Source organism: Bipolaris sorokiniana (genome assembly GCF_000338995.1).
Source record: "Bipolaris sorokiniana ND90Pr unplaced genomic scaffold COCSAscaffold_15, whole genome shotgun sequence".
In the NCBI taxonomy this organism is placed as follows: domain Eukaryota; kingdom Fungi; phylum Ascomycota; class Dothideomycetes; order Pleosporales; family Pleosporaceae; genus Bipolaris; species Bipolaris sorokiniana.
Window position 1 is genome coordinate 240,353 of NW_006911909.1, and position 22,905 is coordinate 263,257.

The 22,905-nt window shown below is 48.4% G+C and overlaps 10 protein-coding genes across 10 annotated transcripts; 3 read left to right on the forward strand and 7 right to left on the reverse strand.

The window, feature by feature from the left end:
• Positions 1-508: 508 nt before the first annotated feature.
• COCSADRAFT_29991 (uncharacterized protein) lies at positions 509-2,057 on the forward strand (the record flags this gene model as incomplete). Its single annotated transcript, XM_007705835.1, has 3 exons — positions 509-595; positions 652-1,020; positions 1,074-2,057. 3 exons carry the CDS (start codon positions 509-511, stop codon positions 2,055-2,057), a joined length of 1,440 nt encoding a protein of 479 aa, XP_007704025.1.
• Positions 2,058-2,142: 85 nt separating this feature from the next.
• COCSADRAFT_100444 (uncharacterized protein) lies at positions 2,143-4,078 on the reverse strand (the record flags this gene model as incomplete). Its single annotated transcript, XM_007706017.1, has 2 exons — positions 2,143-2,343; positions 2,411-4,078. 2 exons carry the CDS (start codon positions 4,076-4,078, stop codon positions 2,143-2,145), a joined length of 1,869 nt encoding a protein of 622 aa, XP_007704207.1.
• A 395-nt stretch (positions 4,079-4,473) lies between these two features.
• Positions 4,474-6,087, forward strand: COCSADRAFT_193424 (uncharacterized protein; the record flags this gene model as incomplete). The annotated part of the gene is made up of 2 exons (XM_007706018.1): positions 4,474-5,184; positions 5,278-6,087. Exons 1-2 carry the CDS (start codon positions 4,525-4,527, stop codon positions 6,085-6,087), a joined length of 1,470 nt encoding a protein of 489 aa, XP_007704208.1. The 5' UTR covers positions 4,474-4,524.
• On the reverse strand, positions 6,065-7,870 carry COCSADRAFT_126059 (uncharacterized protein). The gene is made up of 4 exons (XM_007706019.1): positions 7,682-7,870; positions 7,506-7,616; positions 7,378-7,450; positions 6,065-7,310 (listed from the first exon to the last, which is right to left on the reverse strand). Exons 1-4 carry the CDS (start codon positions 7,695-7,697, stop codon positions 6,320-6,322), a joined length of 1,191 nt encoding a protein of 396 aa, XP_007704209.1. The 5' UTR covers positions 7,698-7,870; the 3' UTR covers positions 6,065-6,319.
• Positions 7,871-10,436: 2,566 nt separating this feature from the next.
• On the forward strand, positions 10,437-10,759 carry COCSADRAFT_164106 (uncharacterized protein; the record flags this gene model as incomplete). The annotated part of the gene is made up of 2 exons (XM_007706020.1): positions 10,437-10,654; positions 10,708-10,759. The coding sequence occupies 2 exons, from the start codon at positions 10,437-10,439 to the stop codon at positions 10,757-10,759; spliced, it is 270 nt and encodes an 89-aa protein (XP_007704210.1).
• A 1,039-nt stretch (positions 10,760-11,798) lies between these two features.
• On the reverse strand, positions 11,799-12,182 carry COCSADRAFT_164107 (uncharacterized protein; the record flags this gene model as incomplete). Its single annotated transcript, XM_007706021.1, has 2 exons — positions 11,799-11,909; positions 11,973-12,182. 2 exons carry the CDS (start codon positions 12,180-12,182, stop codon positions 11,799-11,801), a joined length of 321 nt encoding a protein of 106 aa, XP_007704211.1.
• A 2,638-nt stretch (positions 12,183-14,820) lies between these two features.
• On the reverse strand, positions 14,821-16,556 carry COCSADRAFT_40398 (uncharacterized protein). Its single transcript, XM_007705880.1, has one exon. The coding sequence runs from the start codon at positions 16,502-16,504 to the stop codon at positions 14,963-14,965; it is 1,542 nt and encodes a 513-aa protein (XP_007704070.1). The 5' UTR covers positions 16,505-16,556; the 3' UTR covers positions 14,821-14,962.
• Positions 16,557-17,423: 867 nt separating this feature from the next.
• On the reverse strand, positions 17,424-18,328 carry COCSADRAFT_40399 (uncharacterized protein). The gene has a single exon (XM_007705881.1). The coding sequence runs from the start codon at positions 18,180-18,182 to the stop codon at positions 17,499-17,501; it is 684 nt and encodes a 227-aa protein (XP_007704071.1). The 5' UTR covers positions 18,183-18,328; the 3' UTR covers positions 17,424-17,498.
• Positions 18,329-19,077: 749 nt separating this feature from the next.
• On the reverse strand, positions 19,078-19,398 carry COCSADRAFT_29998 (uncharacterized protein; the record flags this gene model as incomplete). Its single annotated transcript, XM_007705836.1, has 1 exon — positions 19,078-19,398. The coding sequence occupies one exon, from the start codon at positions 19,396-19,398 to the stop codon at positions 19,078-19,080; it is 321 nt and encodes a 106-aa protein (XP_007704026.1).
• Positions 19,399-21,277: 1,879 nt separating this feature from the next.
• On the reverse strand, positions 21,278-22,819 carry COCSADRAFT_346259 (uncharacterized protein). Its single transcript, XM_007706022.1, has one exon. It carries the CDS (start codon positions 22,721-22,723, stop codon positions 21,386-21,388), a length of 1,338 nt encoding a protein of 445 aa, XP_007704212.1. The 5' UTR covers positions 22,724-22,819; the 3' UTR covers positions 21,278-21,385.
• Between the last annotated feature and the right edge of the window lie 86 nt (positions 22,820-22,905).

The window sequence follows — 22,905 nt, forward strand, 5'->3', positions numbered from 1 at the left end:
TAGCTGCACGCCCGTATCTGCGAGCGAAGGCGTTGCCTGTCGTCCTTAGCCGCCTGGGTGGCGTTGATGTACTTGATGAGTTTCTCGCAGAGTGTCGCAATTGCGATGAGGCTGGCAGTTGTATCCATACGAATCTAAAAACCCACGAAATACTAATAGGTATGCTTAGAGATGTGCTGATAGATATGCTACGAAGGTAGAAGATGAGGGCCAGATTCAAGGAAGGAAATCAGGTTGAGGTTGCACCCCCGCGGCTGAAGGTAGTCGGCAGTGCTGCTCATGGATAGGTAAGCCACATGCCGTCATGTCCAATGACTGCATACATGACCCGGTGAGGAAAATCATGTATATGGTATGGATAAATACAAAGAAGGAAGATGGAAGAGGCTTGGCGTCGTAACTATCCCATCCGCGGTGCACGTGCAGTCGCGTTTAGCGTCGATGTAGCGCGACAGCAGCATCCAGTCTGACCCTGGCACTTTGGCTTCAACAACCACTCATCGCGACAATGTTGCCCGACGAAATCATTGCGCAGCTGGATGCTGAGTTCCAATGTCGCCACCACCAAATACAGTATCTCGCCGCTCTCTATAGTGTAGGATGCACTTTTAGCCTTCAGGATACATTCATTGTGTTGATAAACAATAACAGACCTATCTCCCATCTCCGCCCTTGCTCAACGTTCACGGCCTGACAGCAACGGGCAAATCATCCATCCTACGCTCCTTTTTTCACCTGTCGCGCTTATGCCATGCCATCATCAACGTCCGCGAATGCATCACCACGCGCCATCTTGTTGAGCGCATCGTCGCATCTACTCTCGATGCTCTCGACGAGTTTCACGACGAGAAGACGGATAGGAGAGCATATGCGCGAACAGAGAACCTAAGTGCGCTATGTGTGAACACAGGAAAACTATTGGAGGGAAGAGGGAAGTTTGTCCTGGTGCTGGATGCCATGGACAAGTTGCGCGAAGGGGGAGGAACATTGATCGCTGCGCTGGGACGATTAGGAGAATCGGTATGTCCCTGGCTATATCAATCTGAAAGATGTTCTACTAAGAATCCTCAAAGATACCTAATCTCTCCATCATCCTCTCAACAACCCTACCACTTACGCCTTCCGTCCTCCACTCTTCCTCGACCTTGTTCCTCCATTTCCCAACCTACTCACGGACCGACCTTATCGCCATTCTAGGTGCAAGCCCGCCAAAAATTTTCGTCAACCCACCATCTCTCGAGCAGTGTCCCGACTATACTCCAGATCTTGCTGTTGAGGACGATGCATGGCTCTGGGGCCGCTTCCTACAAGCCATATACGACTCGCTCGCCAAACACACTGGCCGAGACTTGGTCAGCTTCAAAAGCTGCGCCATGCGCCTATGGCGGCCCTTTGTCGAGCCCATACTATCAGGCCAATTCGGCACGCGCGACTTTTCCCGCTTAATGGTAAACCGCCGCCACCTCTTCCAACTCGAAGATTCAGTCCTCGACCGCATCGTTGCCGGCCCCAGTACCACCGACCCTGTCACCAACGACGCCGTAACCCCAGCCACACCCAGCAAAAGGAAACTCGCAACCATGACTGCTCACACCCTCCCTTACTTCACAACCCATATCCTCATCGCCGCATACCTCGCTTCCTACAACCCACCCCGCACAGATGTAACTTATTTTATGAAACACACAGACAAGCGCAAAAACAAGCGCCGCGCCCCTACCGCCGCTTCTTTCAGCGTAATTGGCAAACGCACCGGTTCCAAGCACCGCAAGATCAGTCGACACCTCTTGACCCCCAGCCCATTCACGCTAGACCGCTTGCTAGCCATCTTCCGCGCACTGCTCGATGGAAGTGTACCCCAAGTGGCGGATCTGTACACGCAGATTGCTACGCTGACTAGTATGCGCTTGCTTGTTCGTGCAGGGGGTGCAGGCACGAATGATGCGTTGGAACCCGGGGCGAGGTGGAGAGTGAATTTTGGGTGGGAATATGCGAGGGCGTTGGGGCGAACAGTGAATCTAGAGGTGGGCGAGTATTTGGTTGGGGGTGTGGATTAGACATTTTTTCAATTCAAACTGTTTTCTTCTTCTGCCATAGATATTGAAGTATCGGGGCTCTCTTTGAGCCGAGTAAGTCTCGAGCCTAGGAACTACAACTACATTGCATCATTCCCCTGTACTTTGGCACCTCTCCGCAATATCTCTCTTCTTCATCTGAATTCCACTTCCATTCTTCCTGGAAGGGATTCAGGACCAGCTTCATGACCTGCGGCAAGATATCGCGTTCGTGCTTCTTCTCGACCCGCTCAATGAGTTCATCCAGGATCCAAGAGCGAGGTACAAACTGCAGTAATCCGTTAGCTTGACGATTCCAGCTTAGAGAAATGAAAAGAAAGGGAAAATGATCATACCTTTGGATTAACAGCATCCATCGCCACCTTCCTCTCCTCATCCTTCCCCTCGCCCCAATCTTCCCTGACACGCTCCGTCCACTTACCAAGCCACTTCGCAATCCGCTCTCTACCCTCGCTCTCGCGTCTAGGCGCGGCGTCGCTACGGAAAAACCGACCCGCAGTATCTATCCTCTTATCTTCCGTGTCCACATCCGCAAGTCGAATATCGCCTAGTCTCCTAAACGCATGATGGAAATCCAACTCATAGGCTTCAAGACAATCCAGCAGTTCAGACATGAGGACATCAAAGTCTGATTCCTTTTGTGTCTTGAGACCGAGACGCAGCGTCATTAGACGGCGGTATTCTGCTAGGAAGACAGCCTTATATTCTTCGCCTGCGCGGTCGATTGCTGATTCGGCGCATTTGACGACACCCGGTGCTTGCTCTTCTGTTACGCCTTTTTCGACAAAGGTCTCGTCGTCGACGTAGTTTCCTGCGCCGAAGAGTTCTCCGAGGGCTTCACCGAGGCGAACCAGGTTCCACCAGATGATGGTGGGTTGGTTGCGGTAGCTGTAGCGCAGCATGTGGTCGTCGTGGTTGGGTGTGTATGTCGGGTCGAATGTGTCGAGGAAGGCAAAGGGGCCAAAGTCGATGGAGAGGCCGAGGATGGATGTGTTATCTGTGTTGAGGACGCCGTTCATGAAGCCGTATGCCTGCCATTTGGCTACAGTTTCTGCGTTACGGCGGAGGATGGCGCGGTACAGACGGACGTAGCGGTTCTCTGCTGTTTCGCCCTCACCTTCAACTATGTCTTTTGCAACTCCATCGTGCGTCTGCGCGTGGACGTCTTTGGCATCGCCTGCAGGCAACTTGGATGGCAGCCTATCCCACCCGCCATAGACGTGCTCAGCGGTATAGTCTGCTAACGTTCGCAGTGTCTTGCGATCTCCGCGGATACGTTGCAGGTCGAAGGTTCCAAAGCGAATCCAACTTTGTGCAAATCGCGCAACAATCGCACCAGGCTCGATTCGTTCACGCATAATCTTGCTTCCTTTGTTTAGTGTCAAGGACAATGCCCTTGTACTTGGGATTCCAATAGCATTCAAATACTCGGAGACCACAAACTCTCGAATAGAAGAGCGAAGAACAGCTCGCCCGTCGGCGAAACGCGAGTATGGTGTCCGACCAGCACCTTTGAGTTGTATCTCGTAGCGTGTGCCAATCGTAGGATTAGTAGTTTCGAACAGTGATATAGCACGTCCGTCACCAAGCTGGCCAGCCCACTGCCCAAACTGGTAGCCTCCATAGCACTGGGCCCACGGGTATATTCCTGCTTCTGGATCCTTCTCGTCCCAAGTCAAGATCTTTTTACCTGCCACAACGTCTTTGAAATCGTCCGTCTTGGCCTCCTCTTCCTTCAGACCAATGTCATGAAGCGCACGTTGGCTGACTGCTAATAACTCTGCCTCTCCTTGGGGATCAGGGCGCACATATGTATACAAGGCCCCTTTGACCATGCGCGGACCCAACTTCTCGCGGGGCGCATCGTGAGAAGCCTTGGGGGTAGGAAATTCGGCATCCGCAGGAAGATTGGAAGTGAATACATTGGACTTCGGGATTGAATGCAACGTATGGAGCTCGCTGGAAGAGCCATTCTCCGTCTGCTGAATATCCAAATGCGCCATGACCTGGTTTAGTCGTGCGGGCGTATTTGACAAATTTCTCAGAGTGGACTTGGTCGACGAAAGGGTTTTCCGTGTAGGTCGCAGCGTAGAAGAGAGGCGAAACATGCGCAGCTAAGGGGATTCCAAATGGTATAGGAGTGCAGGAGAATGAAGGAAGGTGGCGGCATGTAGAGGCCCATTTCAAAGTGATGTGAATCCGATGGAGCAGTGGCGTCATGCCTCGGAGGTCCTTATCGATAGTGCACTGCCGGATACTGACTCGCGTGTGAATAAACTGCCATTGCCACTTTTCCAGCCAATCATCACGTTTACACCCCGTACGCGTTCCGACTTCTGCAGATGTACTACATGCTAACATCTCAGACTTTTTCGGGGGCTTAAGCGTATACCTGAGAACTCCACCGTCGCCCAGGACCCCGTTCTCGCCTCTTTCCCAGAAACCCAGGATGAACGGCCAGCCGATCCCAGGCTTTTACTGGGACCTAGAAAAGAAGAAATATTTCAAGATCCAGAGCCAGAATGCAGCACGTGGCCTAGACCTCAGGTATTCGGCTGAAAATATAAGAAAAGAGGAACGAAAAGAGAAGATACGAAAAGCCGCCACTGCTCGCTCGAATAAGATTCGAAAAGAAAGAGTTGTGAGGCGGAACCCAAACAGCATCATCCAGACGAACATCGAGAGAGAGCTTGGCTCTAAGCGGCGGTCATATTATTTCAACAGTCTCTGGACAGATGTTTGTGCTTTTGGAATCAACACTCGGCCCAAACAGGTCATTAGTAGACGACCCTGCCATGCATCAATACGAGTTTTCGACAGAGACCCAATCTCTCGCACAATATACGCAGTCCAAGGATCCAATAGTGTCAACATGCAGCGCATACGTACAAAAGATGATCCACCGGCCATGGGAATAGACCCTAGCGACTACTATGACCCACCACTTGCCAATCCATATGCTTTCCACCCATGGGATGAAGTGACACGTACTACATCGACGGCATCATCCTTAACCTACCTTCCGGCTACTGGAGCCCTGGCTGTAACCACATATGGCTCTGACCGGCCTCCTGAAGTGTGGCTCAGTGATCCAGAGCGCGACCAGCCAGTAAGTGTATCAGGCATGCAAACGCGCCTGCTGTTCATCTAAACAAACTGATCATTACGCAATGAACAACTTCTAACTATTCGGTACTTATAGTACGTGGGCCAGAAGTTTACACCTAGAGATTGTACTGCCATATGGGCCGCCAGCGCGCGACCCACATCCTTCACCACACCTCCTAACATTACCCCCACAATCGCAGCATCCCAAACCGAGCACCTCGCCGTCGCGGCGTCCTCCTCCCTCCTCCTCTTCACCCGCTCCCAATTCGGCTCCTGGGACTCAACCCTCGCCCTCAAACCCCTCTCTTCCGATATCCTAGCACTAGACTGGCTCTCCTACACCACCCTCGCCCTCGGCTCCCGTGACGGCTCCATCCGCCTCTACGACACCCGCTCCGGAGGATCCAGCCACATCCTATCGCACCCATACCCCATCTCCAAGCTCAAACGTGCAGACGACGCTTCCCGCCTCGTATGCTCCGGCCTCGAAGATTCGCTATGTCTCTATGACTTGCGATCCCCCCGCCAGTTACCAAAATCCAGTAACTATCATTACCAGAACTTTCCTAAACGCAGGAAATACACTCATGGAAATCGTAAGGCGGTGTCGACCCCGCTTCTCAACTTCGAACATGCGAATAGCGAGGAGCTCGATTTGGATATTGCGGTACATCCGCGATTGGGCTTACTGGCTGCGGCTCAGGATCTTGCGACTGGGACGGCGATTCGGGTTAGTAATTTGTATACAGGGAAGATGGTCAGGGAGATTAAGTGGGAGGGGAAGGGGAAGGGCGGGTGGGAGAGTATTCGGTCGTTGAAGTTTATGGAAGGAGAGGGAGAGGAGGGTGGAGGGGTGAAGTTGTGGTCGTGTTGGAATGGGGGGATTGGGGAGTTTAGTTGGTGATGGGGAGTGGTATGCTGGCGGGTGGGAAATATGGTTTGTGAAAGACTAGGCGATGTATCGTTACTAGTAGTATTGTAAGGCGATGTATGGAATCCCTTATGTAGGGTTACTCTGTAAACTAACTACCCACGAGACTATCTCGACGCGAAATCGAGACGAGCAAGATACGTGTACCTAGTATATCTCCCTCCTTCATATGTACTCATACAACATTCGTCGCCGTCCATCGATGTCACGCTGCTTTCTTACCTCCCCCCAAAAACGGTACTCTCGCCCCACCTCTCCCCAGCTTGGCCAGCGCATCTCCCAATACCTCACGAATCGTACTTTCTAGCCTCTTATCTTTCTTTCTCCGCATCCATAATAGCACTATGCCCAAAACAACCGCATCAACAACCACGTGCTTGAAGCACGCCCAGACCCATCGCCATATGCCTCTGAATAGCCGGTAATGCGCCGAATGTGCAAATAAGCGACGTGCTTCCAGTTGCTCCCGTAACGCGGCTACCTCAGCCGTCATCTTCATGAGGGATTGCTCGACACGCTTGCGCCATTTTTGGTCCGCGGCGGATTCCTTGGCTGCGTTGTTCGGGCCGGGGGTGCTGCCGAAGCCCGGGATGGGCATTTGTATGGGTTTCCCGAGGACAGCCATGCCTCTGGATTTTGGGGTGGGAGTCGGCGTCTGAATGGGGATAGGTTCTGCGCGCATGAGGTTCTGGAGGTCGGTTTGGACGCCGGCATCTTCTAGGTTGTCCTTGGCTTCGTCGTTCTCGTCTGGGTAGGAAGTCGGATTGTATTGCGAATCTGGGGCGTCGACAAAGACTTCACCACGGTCGATTTCCGCCTCTTCTTCTTCGAGATTTTCCTCGGATTGTGAAATCGGCGACGTGACTCGCAGCGGCATGTCTCGCACTGCTTCTCTTGTTGGTGTTTCGTCGTTCCGCCTGAGGGGCGCACTCATGTCCATGGCTGCGCGCCGACTCTCGCCCAACTCATGCTGCGAATAGCCAGACTGAATGTGGTCGGAGTGTCGCAAGGGCGAGGATGATGATGAGGAGGGCACGTTGGACTTGACTTGGTCCCAGACAAATTCCAGCTCGGCGACGAGTTCCCTCGAGTCTGGGGAGGGTGAGGCATATTTGTGCATGGTATCAATGAGGGTGGTGATGTAGCGGCGCTTTGCCTCTGTGCGCGAGAGTCCGTTTTGCTGTTTCCATGCATCCCTGGGAGTTGTTAGTTATGCGCTGATATCGGCCAAGAAGAATGCCATATGTCGTGTGCCCAACATACCACTTCTCTCGCGCTCGCTGGCTCTGGTCGTCGTTCCCTCGCGGACAGTCCATTATGCCGTCGACATCCCCCTCTGCAACGTGTTAGTCGTCATCGTCGTCGCTACCACACTTTCGATCGCAACGTACCCATGGCCTGCTTGTACAGTCCATACAGCCGCAGTCGTATCGCCGACGGCGGCTTCTGCGATCCGGTGCGAATCTTGTTGACGGTGTTGAGCGCATGGCTAAAGACTCTATCTGTGTTCCTCTATGTTAATGCGTCTGTATCTAAAACTTGAAGCGGGACAGATGCTTGCACATACCAACCGAGTCTGACATTGCTAGGGTGAATGGCGCGCCCCCACACGTGGGGAGCGTGGCATTGATCGGGAACAGGAGCTTGTACGGGCGTATCTGAGCACCGCATGCACAACTAAATTACCCGGGCCAAAGCAGCAGAGAATGTAGACAATATTGAGCGGTGGACGGCGGATGGGCGGCGAGCATGATGCGATGACATGCGGAGCCGGTAACGGTGTGGACATGGCATCGTTGTCGCGCGCATCCTTGGGGCCTCGGCTGCTTCGGCACGCGCTTGCCATGTGGCAGTCCAGGCGGGTCTGTCACGTGTCACCATGCACTAGTCCCCTTCAACGTGGACGTCACTTGTTTCAGTGATCAAGTAGGTGTCGGTATTACCACCCTTGCGCTCTCTACGTACTGTGTAAAAACTTTGTACATATCCTATTAGCCACATTTTTGACCCAACATAATTATTTGAGCACTTCCCATATCGCATTTCAAAGCTGTTTAGCACGTACATTGACAACATCCTTAAATGTGTGTTTGTCGTACTACCGGCGAGATGTGTGTCACTGCGAGATTGCTCTTTTTCTCAAGTAAGCCCGAAGACAATGTCGCATCTACCCCTGTGGTTGCTAGCCAAGTTTTTCTATATGGAGACGCTGGAAATAATAACTTGGCTCTTCTGTAGATCACTTTGCTTTTGATTTGTTATAGAGAGATACTAAGCTGATCTTAGCAATGCTAATAGAAGCTACCGTACATAGAGTATAGTGCTTACTTTCTATCCAGCCTATGTCACCCCATTGCTAGTGGCCCGCATACATGATTTTGACCTATCACCACAGTATATACACGATGATTATATATTTAAACCTAATACTCATCCGCTTCCTATTCCCTCGTCTAGATCGACTACGCATCCTCTCTTGCTTACACCTTCCTCTCCAACCAGGCGTTTGATCATTTCCATCATCGCGCTTTACGCTGCCCTCGCATCTGCTCAATGTAGCAGCCTAACCGGATGTACTGTTGCTGGACGTGCCTGCACCCAGACCTGTTTGGATCAGGGCACCCAACTATTTTACGAGAAATCTGGCAGATGTCAAAATTACAAAAGCTACTCTTTACTCGTAGATCTTGAATGTTTTCCTAATCATAATTTTTAGAAGTGAAAATGGTTTCAAATACATCTGAACAACATGACATTTTTAGCCGCAGATGACCTTGGAAAAACCGAATTTCTGCATTTGAGACTCCGGCAGCATAGCAATATGGAATTTCGGTCAGATAAACGCATCATTCATCTCAATGGTTGAGCCTGATCAGATAATCGTGAAAACGATGCAAATATCCAAAATCTTGACCCTGTCATTGATCACTATGCTCCTGAGATCTGATATCAAGTTGCTTTTGGTTTTTGTTGTGCCATTTTTCTCTCGCAAAGGTGTGTTCATATAACGATAGTCTGATCTAACAGTCAAAGATGAGCATTGGAGGTCGTGGGACTATCTTATAGCCAGAGTGTTACCCTAGACATAGAATAGACTAGTGATCTAATATGATATTCCAGCTATGCGCAATACAATTACATTACCAATTATGTATATTGATAGTGATGGATCATAGGCATATATCGACAACAAACAAACATCTTACTACAGCACTGATTAGACATATGTATCACCCGTGTAAGACAGTCACCCTCTTTGCCATCTCATGTCCCCATCTTTGAGAAGCCCTAGCGGCAAGTATGGTCATCCTCAAGGTTCGGCAGATCGATTCATCATAGTCTACTTCTGGCCCGTGCCGCGTCGGAAATTATTATCCGCTAATCGGATTCTTGCATTTCTTGGATTTTAAGTTTCGGCATGTTTCTAGTGCCGATACGGGCATCAATGTGCACAAGACTTGCTGCTTATTTCAAAAGTAAGCTCTAATGTAAGCTTACTTTGATGGACCTTGTTTTTTTCTCTAGGTATAATTAGGTATTGAAGACCCACCCTATAGTTCTGCTTGTATACTCTTGTACCTGCATACCTTGTCCAACCTTCCTTCGCACCGCTCTATCTGCAAACTTTGTTCTACCTTCTTTATAGCTCTGCGTTGAATCAAGGTGCGTTTTGTTGTTCCCACCATCGCTCTCTTCGTAGCCCTGGCGTCTGCTCAATGCCAAGTTATGGATCCATGTTACGAAAATTCCAATACCTGCATGAATTACTGCAGCGGCAGTAAGACTTATATGACGGGAACCTGTTCACGGGAAGTCTTTATGGAATTTTGGGAGTAATATTCTGACAAAGCAAGTAACGTGGCCAGCAACTAAACAGCTAGGGATTGAGGTATCATCAGAACCCAACGAACGAATTTATCTCCTCACTACCACATTGTTCCCACTATGCTATTTCTTGGTGATGGTCTCAATACGGACAAGCAAAAGTGTAAAGGATCGTTTGAGTTGACTATGAAGACTTTGTGTTACTGATGACAACTCGTAATCTTACCATCTGCCCGTAAACATGTCGCCTGTGCGGGGCAAGTAAGATTACCCAGTAATAACGTACCAAAGTTCTCGTGTTTAGACTCTCGGCGCCGCCTTGGCTCTTTGTGTGCTAATAATAGATTATATTTGCCTAAAGTAAGCTCATACGATGTGGTATGATGAACGCGTTTCCTGTATCTCCGCTGTGCATTTAGAATCGACTATTCTCCCCATTTTACTATTCCGGCCATCACAAGTCTTCCACTTCATTCACAGCGTACCGGACTTCAACCATGCGTTTCATCATCTCCATATTCGCGCTCTCTGCAGCTCTTGCATCTGCTATGGAGGTGGCTTCCGCACCTGCTACAGATGCATCTCCTGCACCTGTTGAACAGGTCTGCTCAGACTTCCTCAACCGCTGTACGCAAGATGGGGATCCATGCTCGACCTTCTGTCAAAATGCAGAGACAAAAGAGCTTATTTCCATATATGAGAAGTTTTGCCTCAAGTACGGTTATCCCCGGATGCGCATTAAGAAGCTCATATCCTAACAATATCCAGGGTCGGAGAAGAGTGGACTTGCAGTGGGGAACAGCCAAACCGCGGGACCTAGCAATACCAGATGTAACCCTGCGGGCGATCACTACGCAAACAGGTATTGAAAGAATGGTATCCCTGCTATAAAATTTATCCAGGGCTATGGTTTGGTAGAGTACACTGTATGTCATTGGTTAAGGTGACTGTTCTAATATCGCATCATACCACTATCAGAATGTAAACTTCCTCTCTGCTTACATATCTTGCCCATACAATGTGTACGACATGATCCACTGATTCGGGAATGACATGTTCCACGTTAACTTTCCGCACAACGCACCCTCCTAGTAGAACATATCCATGTTTTACAGATGTGTTGCGACATAAGCCCTGATGCAAAGTATTGTCGTATCGACCTTCCCCTTATCTGAATTTCGTCATGATCTTAGCGCACATCAATATCCCCCAAACTTACTATTTTGAAGTTAGACATGTGGGACTCTACGCAATGACGGGCTTCATGGTCCTGAAGATGCTAGTTTCCATATTGTAGCAATGTCTATTACGCCGAAACAATGTTGTAAAGACTTTGCTTAGGAATTAAGAGCTGTGGTTTTTTGTTGCGACTCAGTGCACAATTCAAAATGAACGGTAAAGTCGATACAGTGTAGCAGAATTGATGGTGGTGAAGTAGCCAAAGCGCTATCCCCTAACTGGCAAGGCTCAACGCCACAACATTCTTCGTTGTAGCCAGTAAGAGTCTAATAAAACCTCGATCCTATTACCATATCTCCTTTCTGAAGTCTTCCAACCAACTGGTCATTGGTAAACTCACAGTCGATCCGCATCACAAAACCCAAAGTCAATCAGCTCATAAGGAAGAGAAGATATATTCGTAGACCTAAGCTACCCGCCTTCCCAAAGTCCAGCAAATAGACTCCTCAAGTCCACATATCTCTTATGTAACCCGCAGCCTCCTTGAGGTGCATCATGAATCCACATTTCCGTATCACTTCCTCCTCAATGATACCCTATCAGAACCTACCATCATGATAATCCGCCAATCTCCCATCCTGAATCACTCATCTAGACCGGAGAGGACATGCAGTTGGCGTCTAGCACCTATCAGTGTAGCCGCAGGGAGTGCAGGCCTTGTTGAACTTGCGACAAGTGTCGAGGTTGCAAGTCTTAGAGCAGGCCATGGGATCGTACCAGCACCAAGTAGACTGTCATATCTCATTAGCATACCCTCATCCTTTTGAAGAAGTGGGAAAGGGAAGCAAACTTACACCCATGCACTTGCGGTAGAAATCGTCGCACTGGCGGCAGTCGCGGGCAGGAGTGGTGTTGATGGCCTCACCACCGGTGGACTCGGTGTTGCCAGTGACGTCGGCTGGCTTGGGCTCAGAGATGAGGGCGGGGACGTCGTTCGGGACTGCGAGAGGGCCCGTGAGAACGAAAGAAGCCATAGCGGCGAAGAAGATGGTGTTGAGCTTCATTTTTGATGAAGTTGGAAGTTGGAAGTTGAAGTAGTTAAGAAGGTTGAGGTTGTGTAGATCTTGAGTGTTTGATAGAGTTGAACGAATTGGTAGAGTTTGGGTTGAGGAGATGTTGGAGGGGTGGTGAGAGCGGTTTATATAGTATGGGGAGAGGTAGGAGTGGAGGGAGAGTTCTTTCACTTGCTTCGTGGGCGGGGGCATGTGTGGGAGGGGGTGACTGACGGAGTGAAGGTGGCTCTGGAATTTCAGGCAACAGTTGCAATGTGGGGGCGGGATCGGGGCCTGGATTTGCAGTGAAAGAGAAAGTCATGTGAGCGTTGAGAGCATGTGATAGCGGTGGAGAGGGTAAAGACATGTTCGCACAGTGTAGGTTCGGGGATGTCCGCGACTCTAGCAATTCGTTAGATTTCACAACATATTCTGGTAGCAGTAGGCTAGATTTGTATTGAGACTTGAAGTACGGATAATTCTACTTGTTTGGAAGATCTTATGACAGGAATTGGTACGGAGATGCACTCTTCAAAGTAGTCTTTGCAGGTCACACTTTTTTGTAGGGTGAGAGATCCGTTCCTCATGACTGAGTTAAGAATTAAGCGAGTGCGACAGAGAATTTGGGAGTCTAGAAGCTTGAGCAAGGCGGGGTAAATGACGACTTTGGAAAGGTTCGTGAGCATATGCGGTGAGAAAACCTTGTTGCAAACGCATCTTTTGACGTAACTACATATTGCGGAAAATAGGGCATTGATATTTGTTGTTGCAAGTCAAAATCACTAAATGAAGCAATGACAGAATCATAGGAAGAGAAGCGTAATTTTATGACATCGATTATATGTCCGATCCAGAAGAATCCACCATGTACTACTCCCCCTTCACCAGTCGTGAACAATGTTCCATAAACATTCATCAGTAGACTCGGTAAGCCGACAATCTCCAACCTTCATTCAGCCAATCATCTATATAAACTTGTCCATGGTATAAGTTCCGTCGATGTTTGCTAGACTGTTGAGTCCGAATGTCGAGAGGCGATTAGTCGAAAACTATACGATTTTATTGTTAGTCTCCAATCAAAGCCAAATCATTGTGACTATCACTTACCTTAGCAGTTCTTGTACTCGCAGCGCTCCTTGCAGACCTTGCTGACGCGGCAAGTATCGATAGCGCAAGTGGTAGGACAGGAGGCTCCACCAAACATACAGCTCTGCACAACACGTCAGCAAGTCCAATGAGAAAGAGAAGCTTTTCATGTTTGTTACTCACCCTCATGCATGCTTCGAAGTACCGCTTGCAATCATCGCAGCCTCGAGGCAAGGAGTCATTATCCCTAGCCGCGGCAAGAGAAGCAAGACCGATCAGGAAAATGGCAGAGAGCTTCATCTTGTCGTTTGGATGGGATGAGAGTTGAAATTTTGAGTAATCTAGTGGAGTTTGATAAATGAGTTGAGTGACTTGAACGCGTATTCGTGACTGTCGAAAGTGGTGGAGAGAGATTGGAGCAGCGGGTGAGGGGATATATATACATTGCAGACTGCAGACTGCAAAATCTAGGCCAGGGCGACTGGGGTGCCAAGAAATCAGATTAGGTAGGAGTGAAAGTCGCACTCTGACGTCGTTATGGCTTAACCGCCACTAGAGCACCTTTCACTCATTCACTCACAACGCCAGGGGTCGTGTCAAGGCAGCTACAATGTTGGGCTGTTGTATACAGAACAGGCACCCAATTACCCAAACAAAGACATGGAACGTAGAATCAAAAACGAAGACTGTGTTTTGTATAGCTTTAAGCGTCAATCCTCCTATCAAGTATGCATGTTATGGAAACAATGCCCATGATTGAATGCCAGCCCTCCCATGCATCTGCCATCCATGTAGCACTCTGATGATCAAACGACCACTTCCCTTTCCCCATTCTCCCCATATTGGCCCTTCTTGTTTACTACATTTGGTGACAACACTTGTAATAGCTTGGATTTTGAGAGTAACAATCGTTTTCCTTGTCCTCATCATTGTGCTTGTCCACGTCCTATACATCTATTTTCTTTCGACACTCGGGCATCGCGTGTTCGCAGTCTTTGTGCAAACAGTCCGGGTTGTACATGCATGTGCGGATCTGGCATTGGGGCCAACACACATCACGTCCCGCGTCACATACCTATCGCAAACGAGTCCATTAGCATATAATCCATCAAAAGACCAATGCTGCAGCGTGACCCAAGACCTGGCAAAGACCTACCTGCATGCAGTCCTTTGCGTCGGACAGGCACGGCATACAGTTTAATTGCTTAACTTTCTTATCATAGTGAAAGATAATGGCAACCAGCACTATAAAGAGCTTTCTCATGGTTGTAGTGTCGAGGTTATTGAGTCTGGAAGATGATTAGATATGACGATTGATGAGATTGGGACGTATCAGCTAGACAAGTCGGAAACTAGAAGAATGTGAGAAGACGTGTTCAACTGAACCAACATGGAGGGCGTGGGGTAGGAGTTGCGGTAGCGAATTCAGGCCAGGCAGAAGCAGTGGGACAACTGACGTATGAGCACAATACCCTGCCACACTCACTTCCAAGGGATACTCTCGTCAGCCCCTGAACGGTATTAACAAATCATTTAGCAAAATTGAAATCAGACAACGTAACATGGCGAGATGCATAAATCTTCAGATTCATCTTGCTGCTTGGGTGGTCGTTTGATATGGATAGTACGTAAGCCATCTCCACACTAATACACACACGGCCGAATTCTTTGCTCGGATAACCAAACAGCCTTTTCCTACCAACTACTCAAAGCTTCATATCTCCACGCACACTCGACCGCCGAACTTCGCTCGACCCCCGATGCGAGAGCTGCTCCATATCGTCCTTTGAGGCCCGCGCCGTCGCATGCGTCAGTTGATCCTTCAGAGCCGCAAAGTTCTTCTCCGCCTCCCAATTCCAGATGCTATCCGATGCAAAGAGAAGATCAATTTCTTCCAGTGTACGTTGATTCGTTTCCGGGTACAGTGCCCAAATCATGGGAATCGTGATGGCGTTGCATGCAGCGAAGATGTAAAGTGTCTTCTCGCCTAACGCATTGAACATGACCGGGCAGAGCAGAGTCAGCCAGCCATTGCCAATCGACCAACCAACAACACCCCACGCGTTACCTTTGGCTCGAACCTCCAATGGAAAGATCTCTGCAGGGTAAAGCCAAGGAACCGTTAGCCATGTGGCGCCGAATATGGCTGTGAAGAGAAAGACCATGGACACTGCAGCATTTCCATACGAAGATGCCTTTCCCAACTCGCCGTTCTTTGTCGCTTCTTGACCGAGATACGAGAATCCGCCTGCCAGCGCCATTGCGATTCCCTGTCCTACCGAGCCCCAGTAGCAAGTCCAGCGACGCCCGATCCGATCAAGGGTAAAGACGCAGATGAGCGTTGCGAACATGTAGAAGATGTTGTTGAGACCAGCGATCCACTGGCGCTTTTCTGGACTCATACCCGCGATTCCAAAGATTGTTGGCGCGTATACTGTGACACCTGCGATACCGATCCACTCCTGCATAATCTGGAACCAGACAACAAGCTGAACGCGGCGGCCAGTATGTAGTTTTCCAGAGCCAATACCGAAAAGCATGTGAAAGTAGCTTTGCTTGCGGAAGTTGGAGCGCTCGAGTTCGCACGACGAAACAATGTCTTGGAATTCCGCTTCGGCCCTGACCTTGTCTTCTCCCGTGTCGCCTCGAAGACGAGCCAAAACGTAACGCCCTTCGGCTTCTCGTCCGACCTTGACTAGCCATCGCGGGGATTCGGGGAAGAATAAGACGCCAGCCATGAGGATGATGAGCATAGGGATCTGGAAGGCGATGGGAAAGCGCCAGATGAACGAGGAGGTCCCGTCGCCATAGAATGAGCACCCATATTCTAGCCAGTAGGCAATGACCACACCGAGGATATTCAGCGTGAACTCGATGGCGATGAATTGACCTCGGGACGTATGCTCTGCTGTCTCGGTTGCCCAGACAGGAATGATAGAGTTCAGGATACCAGTTCCCCAGCCGTTGACCAGACGCGCGCAAATCATCCAAATATGATTCATAGCGGAGCACTGCAATGCAGCGCCAACTGTTCCAATAGCAGCTCCAACGAATATGGTCTTGATACGTCCGAACCTATCGCCAATCGAACCACCGACTAGACACCCAACCAGTGTCCCTAAATAATACACAGATACGATGCCTCCTTGAAGGAGAGTGTCGTCGACGACGGGGCCGCCATCAGGACCTTTGTGACCAAATCCCATGAGCGTATAGTAGTCGTATGCCGTGTTGACACCGCCCATCATACCCTGGTCGTACCCAAAAAACAGGATCGAAAGACCAGCGATACAATTGATCCTTGGAACACGGGTAAGCAACCATATAGAAATCCTGAGGGAAATGTAACTTACGCTATGAGCAAGCTTCGCTTCTCATAGCGATGCACAACATTGAGCCTGTGAATCTTATCCATGACTAAGCCGAGGGGGGGGGGGGGAGTATATGGCCCCAGTATGAATCGAGTCCGCGCAAGAGCAAAAAAAAAAGGATATCATGCAACTATATATTATATCCTGCACGGATCCAACATACCTCATCTCATCGGTACCATGGCCGAAGGAAAACAAGCAGCCGTGCTAGTCAAGTCCATCCGCATCGCAAACCCACTTTTTATTCAAACGGCGGGGAACACTCTCCACTCCCATGGGGCCCCAACCGCAGCATCGCGCATGCTGACTGGATCACTGCGATGCTACGATGCCCACACGCATGGCCCTGCGCCTGCGCCCGATCGTGTGACTGGGTTACACCCCTTAGCTCTGCTTTTTTCTTCTGAAATTTTGCAACTATGGTTTAAAGGGAGATGCGCAATTACCGGATTGGGTAATCCGGGCGGCAAGGACAAGAGACGCGAAGCTTGGGGTTGGCGAAAGCTTCGTACGTAGCATTGAGGTGTTTGACGACGACGTCTGCTTTTGTTTTCTACTGGGGCAAACAATGTCATGCAACTGTTTTAAGGATGTTGTAGCCGCCATCCTTCTGCATCATAATGCATTAAATTCCTCATGCACATGTGTTGTTTCCTTGTCAGCAACAGCGATGGGACGGTGATGTCACCGGCGTGCAGGGTTTATCTTGGATCGGAGAGAATAACGGCGAGACCCGCTGGGGATCGGCATTCATTATCCCAGTTGCCGACACGTAAGACTCGAGACGAGGCTGCATGTGATGAAGAACAATCTAATAGTCCCTAACTTCTTGTTTCCACACTATAGTACGCTGATTATTACACAAACAATTTCAGTTCCCAGCCTCAGCGGCCCCCTTACCCTCTGCACTAACCTTCTCACAATACTTCTTCAAATCCCCACACCAAAGCCTCACCTTCTCCTGCAACGTCTCCATCATAAACAGCTTCACAAGCCTCGCCACCATGCCCCCCATCAACTCCCAATTCCTCACCTCACACGTGTCATCCCCCGTAACAATGACCTCGTGAAACCGCTCAATCTGGGGCATCAACCCCATCCTTCCCCCATTACTCGTCCACGCAACCCGATACACCTTGCTCAGATCAGCCGTGAAACTCGGATCCGCCAGCTCTTCGGCTGAAAGATACGACGATGGCGCATCAGGCGTCGAGATATCCGAGACTTTGAGGTAGGTATGCGTGATGGAATCGGGCTTCGAGGCGTCCATGATTACGTTGAAGTCCATTTCGGTGCCGACGCGTAGGTGGGACTCATCATCTTCTTTTGTGCTGTTGGTAGCCCCCGAGCTAGTAGAAGGAGGATGAGAAATGTCTGCACGCGGTACCCACGTGTTCCAAGCAGACCAGTTTCCGGTGCGGAGGAGGGTGTCGAAGACGAGATGGGCGGGCGCATGCACGGGGGTTGAGTAGGAGAGCTCGACGATTGCTTTTTCGCGCGGGATAACTTTGGTGGTGAGACCGTTGGCGGGCGGCCAGGTTTTTTCGTCTGCCATGGTTTGGTTTATTGATTTCTGGAAATAAGAGCGAAGGCGGTTTTGTTGATGTTGTGCTCGTGTATTACCGGTGGCGCAATGCGGGGACGGCGAGTTGAGTATGGGGTGTTATCGATAAGATGAGCACGTATCCTTGACAAGCGCCACCATTGAATTCGCGCATAAATACAGTTTTTAGTTCATTTACTGTATTGCAATGTCACGTGATTAGACTGTGGGTATATACTGTGATTTCTTTTTGTATAGAGATAGCTACCTTCCCCAATCAGCCCTTTGGCAGCGATTTAATTTAGGCTTTGTTCTACCAGCTCGATTGCGGGTCGCCTCTTGATCTTTTTGAGCTCGATCACGTATCGTGTCACAATATATCATAGGGCAAGAACCTAGTAACAGAAATCTACATCTAAACTCTATGTAATGATAGTAACAATCAGTAAATCTTTTTCACTACGTAATCGAAGACCTATCAAATCTGACAATACTACTGTACAAAGTCAAGCTCAGCGTGTTCGCCTCCGACAAAGAAGAGCATAGTGTTGAACGTGCTACGGGCTAGTTACTCTTGATAGCTCTGCTCTTTATACCATGCACTTTTGGATACATTCCCCATATGTAAACGTCGCGAATGTTAAACATCCACTAAGCGCAAAACCTGCCGCCAGCGTTAGCCCCCCTTCCAGTAGCTGCTGATGCGGCGAGCGCCGCTCCTGAACATATCAATGTTGACCCTGCCCACTTCCCACCACACCAGAACGCGCACCACGTGCATTGTCTCTGAGTCTTTCTGTTACATTGTATCAATCTACAGCGATGAGCATCGCGCGTCGCCATATCGGATACGATAAATGAATAGATTTGCGCCCGCGCCTTTGCATCGTGCGCCCCAATTTCACGCTTAGCCATGCCGGTAGGTATTTGCTGAATATAGGCTTCGAGTCCGCTTTCTATGTTTTTGAAGAAACTCCAGCTTGATGCCGTCTGTCCATTCACTAGTGTTATAACCAATGCCCTTGATTAGATGCATCCAAGGCTCTATATTGATAGTGCTCAAATTCGTCGCCGTGAGTAGAGCAATGACATCGCTCTCTGACACCCCGAAAGTATCCGCCACAGACGCAAGGGTAGCGTTCGATAGAGCACCATTCCATAGCGCAAGTTCCGTAGATAACGCCATCGTAACAAAAAGTAGAATAGACCAAATCTGTGGCGTATACATTTTGATCTAGATGATAGCTTGGAGGTGGTTGAAGATAAAGATGATAGATAAGATTGTAAAGCAGAGCTGTAGAGGTACCATACTTCTGTAACATCACGATTCCTTTTATATTTACGAGATCTATAACCTGTACTTTTATTAGTTTGTTTTTTCAAATGAACTTATCTGTAAACTAACTATAACTAAGAGAGGCACTTTGCTCTTTTGGGTATATAATAAGCATTGTATCAACATAATAATACTTGATATTTGTATCATTCTACATCTATGTACTTTATAAATAAGAAGGTTTAATAAAGAAGAGATCATATAGTAAGCAACATGTCGTGGTATAAGCCCGTGAGGTGCAGATAACGGGCGGTCATCTCATTGAGTATTACCCACGCGAGAATATCAGCAGCTCTAATATTCTTGTGCTAGCCTTTTTGGCACGCTGGGCAGGTTATAATTTTCTATGCAGTCTGATCGGATCTAGCCGTTACATAACATAATTGCCTCTGAATAAAGATAGATAGTAAGCAGGAATAAATTCAATTATGTATATAAGACGGAAAGTATCATCTTCTAGTGTCTATCCACAAAGTATTTTTAAGACGAGAATACTATATTTCGAATTTTCTAATCATATTATTAGAAACTCTATGTAATATATACACCCAAGATTATCATAGGTAGTAACTCGGCCTTTTTTAGTCTTTCTATTACGTGTAGCTAGAACTTTATAGTTCGAACTGTGTCGCTGATATTATAGTCCTAGTATATGTACATAACCCTTTCTTTTATTTAAACATATCAAGTGGCCTGTTATTAATTCATATATCAATGCATTGTATAATTACAATTTACTTCGGAAGTTATATCCACGGTTTTCTATTTATCAATATTAGTTATCGTACCACCCAAAAGGAGAGTATACGAAGTGCTCATCTTTACCTCTTTGTAAGCTGTTTATTCAATAAAACCGTATTTACCTTGGCCCAATAACATAATAAAGTGGTCCTACTGTTGCTAGCGCAATGGGGCTATGCAACTGCGCCTCCATGAATAATCCTCAAACTCAAATTGCAACCAACAATTATCCTCGAAACAATGATTGTATTTTAAGCAACAACCTCGATGCTGTAAGCAAAAGATTTGATTTCTATCAAGAACGACGTCTAACTTATTTTAGTGTATTCTTGGCAAAGCTCTCGGTCCAGACGAATGTGCCAATTTGTATAAGCATTGGGACGATCATGGCAACCTAGTGCCTAACTATGATTGGCAACCTAATTGTATACCTTGGACTGTGGCATCCCCTCCTCAATCGGAGTCCAATTAGAGTTCGAGCTAGAGCTTCCTCTACAATGTCGTAGAGTCAGATTTAGGAATAATTAATTCAATTAATTTGGCACTTCTAGATCAGATTGTTTAATTCGTAGATACCTATAGACTGAATATACTGTTGTAAAGGATTGGTAAGAAATTCGGCCAACTTTGAATGCCCTTTTGAAACATCAGGTCGTGTAGCAGTTGCGACATAGCCGATTGACAAGATAGCCTGTAGTGACCTACGTCTCTGGAGCAAGATAGCGTGGTATATTTGAAGTGCTTAGGATGGATCGTAAGCAGCTAATCAGAGTCCTTCCTAATATTTCTGCAGACCTATTCTACTCTTTCGTATGTGGAGCTCTGATTTAGGATCTGATTCCTTTCTACTAGTAGTATACTCGCACTGAGTCGCCTATGAGTCTCTAGCCTTATTCATCGCCGGCTATCATAAGTGTGACGGTTGTATCAAACCCTCGTCTAACCGTACGATCTAGGCGAGTAATCACTTCAAGCATAGTTGTCTTATTGCTTTTTGGAATAGAATATACGAAGTTGACCTTCGTATATCGGTCAAAGGCATGAAATGTATATCGATGTCTATTGTACATCAGACTAAACTTATAACTATAAGGAACAAAACGCCCCTATATCGCGTTTCATCTTCGAAAATCTCGACCTACCATATCCACCCCTTCGGCCCACCCCACCGTCCCTTGACATGAAAGCGATCGTACACCCACGGAAAGAAATCCTTCTTAAGATGGTAAAACGCGCGCCGCGGCACCGCTTGATCGACCCCAAACCAACCCTCAAACGTCTCCTTAGGCACGCCACCGTACTTGAATTCAGCTAAGAGAACTTTCTTATCACCCGTCAGCAGCGGACACGATGTGTACCCGTCGTACTCCTCGCTTGCATCTTTACCCTCGAGACTGCGTAAGATGTTTTGTGTGAGAACTAGGGCTTGTGATGTTATCGCTGCGACGGTCTTAGAGGTGGGCAGGTTTGCGGCGTCGCCGATGGACCAGATGTTTGGGTATTTTTTGTGGCGGAGGGAGTGCGGGTCCACGTCTACGTATCCGGTTTCGTTGCTTAGTGGACTAGCTCTGACAAATTCGTGGGGGACGTTTTTCGGGGCGACGTGCAAGAAGGAGAAGGGAAGGTGGACTTTGGCTTGGCTGCTTGGACGAGCGAATGTTGCGGTGTTGCCGGAAATGGAGATGAGATCGTGCTCGAATAAGCCTTCGACGCCGCGTTCTTCGCGCAAAGCATCGAGTTTGGCGTTGTATTTTGGGACGCCGAACATGCTAGGCAGGCCGGTAGCAAAAGTGACGTTGATTGCGGAGTTTTTTTGGTCGTTTTGGTACAGGCCAGATCGTCTCCAGTGGTCTAGTGCGAGCCACATGATCTTTTGCGGTGCACCAGCGCATTTGATCACACCCGCTGGTTGGGTGAAGATAGCGGAGCCTGATTTTAATCGTTGGATGTTTTGGAAGACTTTGTCGCAGTAGTCGTAGCTGTAGATGGATGCGACGGAACTATTTGGGTTGCTCATTGCTTCAGACAAGCCGTTGACGCTGCCATAGTCAATCTTGATGCCTGGTGCAACCACAAGGTGGTCGTAATGGATCATATCACCACTTTCTAGTGTCAAAAAATTGTTGTTTGGGCTGAATGACGCAACGCTCTTGTTATAGAGTTTCAGTTTCCCGTCCACCAAGTCATTCATTGGTGTCCTTAAAGCTTTCTTGTCTTTCAACCCTCCTCCAACAAGTGTCCAACCAGGCTGATAATGGTGCCATTGTGCGGGATCGATGACTGCAATGTCGTCTTTTGCAAATTTGCCTTTTCGCAATAGCTGATGACTGACTGCAACACCAGCGGAGCCGTTTCCAACAACGACAATCTTGTGGTTCCTGGCTGCAGGGGCTGCGGGCGAAACCGTCACAAGATTTCGAATAGCTGCAAGTCTTCTGAAAGATTCCCAGCATCTGGCTTTTCGTAAACAGTTCATTGCAATCAATCACTGTATACTCTCAGATTTTGTATTGTTGGCGCCAAGAAATCGATGCTACAACGAGAAAGTTATGTTGGATGGTTTGGAGTCGCTAATGAAAAGGGAAACTCAAGCGAAGAACCTGGAAGGGAATTCATGTTTTTCAGCAGCTTCGAGTTATTATTATTTCGTGTCAAGTT

Coding starts and splice junctions, on each gene's coding strand:
- COCSADRAFT_126059 (XM_007706019.1), bottom strand. Junction 7,451..7,505: donor ACTGTACAAGCAGGCCATGG/GTACGTTGCGAT, acceptor AACACGTTGCAG/AGGGGGATGTCGACGGCATA. Junction 7,311..7,377: donor CAGCGAGCGCGAGAGAAGTG/GTATGTTGGGCA, acceptor AACAACTCCCAG/GGATGCATGGAAACAGCAAA.
- COCSADRAFT_40398 (XM_007705880.1), bottom strand. CDS start 16,504: ATGATGGGCGGTGTCAACACGGCATACGACTACTATACGCTCATGGGA.
- COCSADRAFT_40399 (XM_007705881.1), bottom strand. CDS start 18,182: ATGGCAGACGAAAAAACCTGGCCGCCCGCCAACGGTCTCACCACCAAA.
- COCSADRAFT_346259 (XM_007706022.1), bottom strand. CDS start 22,723: ATGAACTGTTTACGAAAAGCCAGATGCTGGGAATCTTTCAGAAGACTT.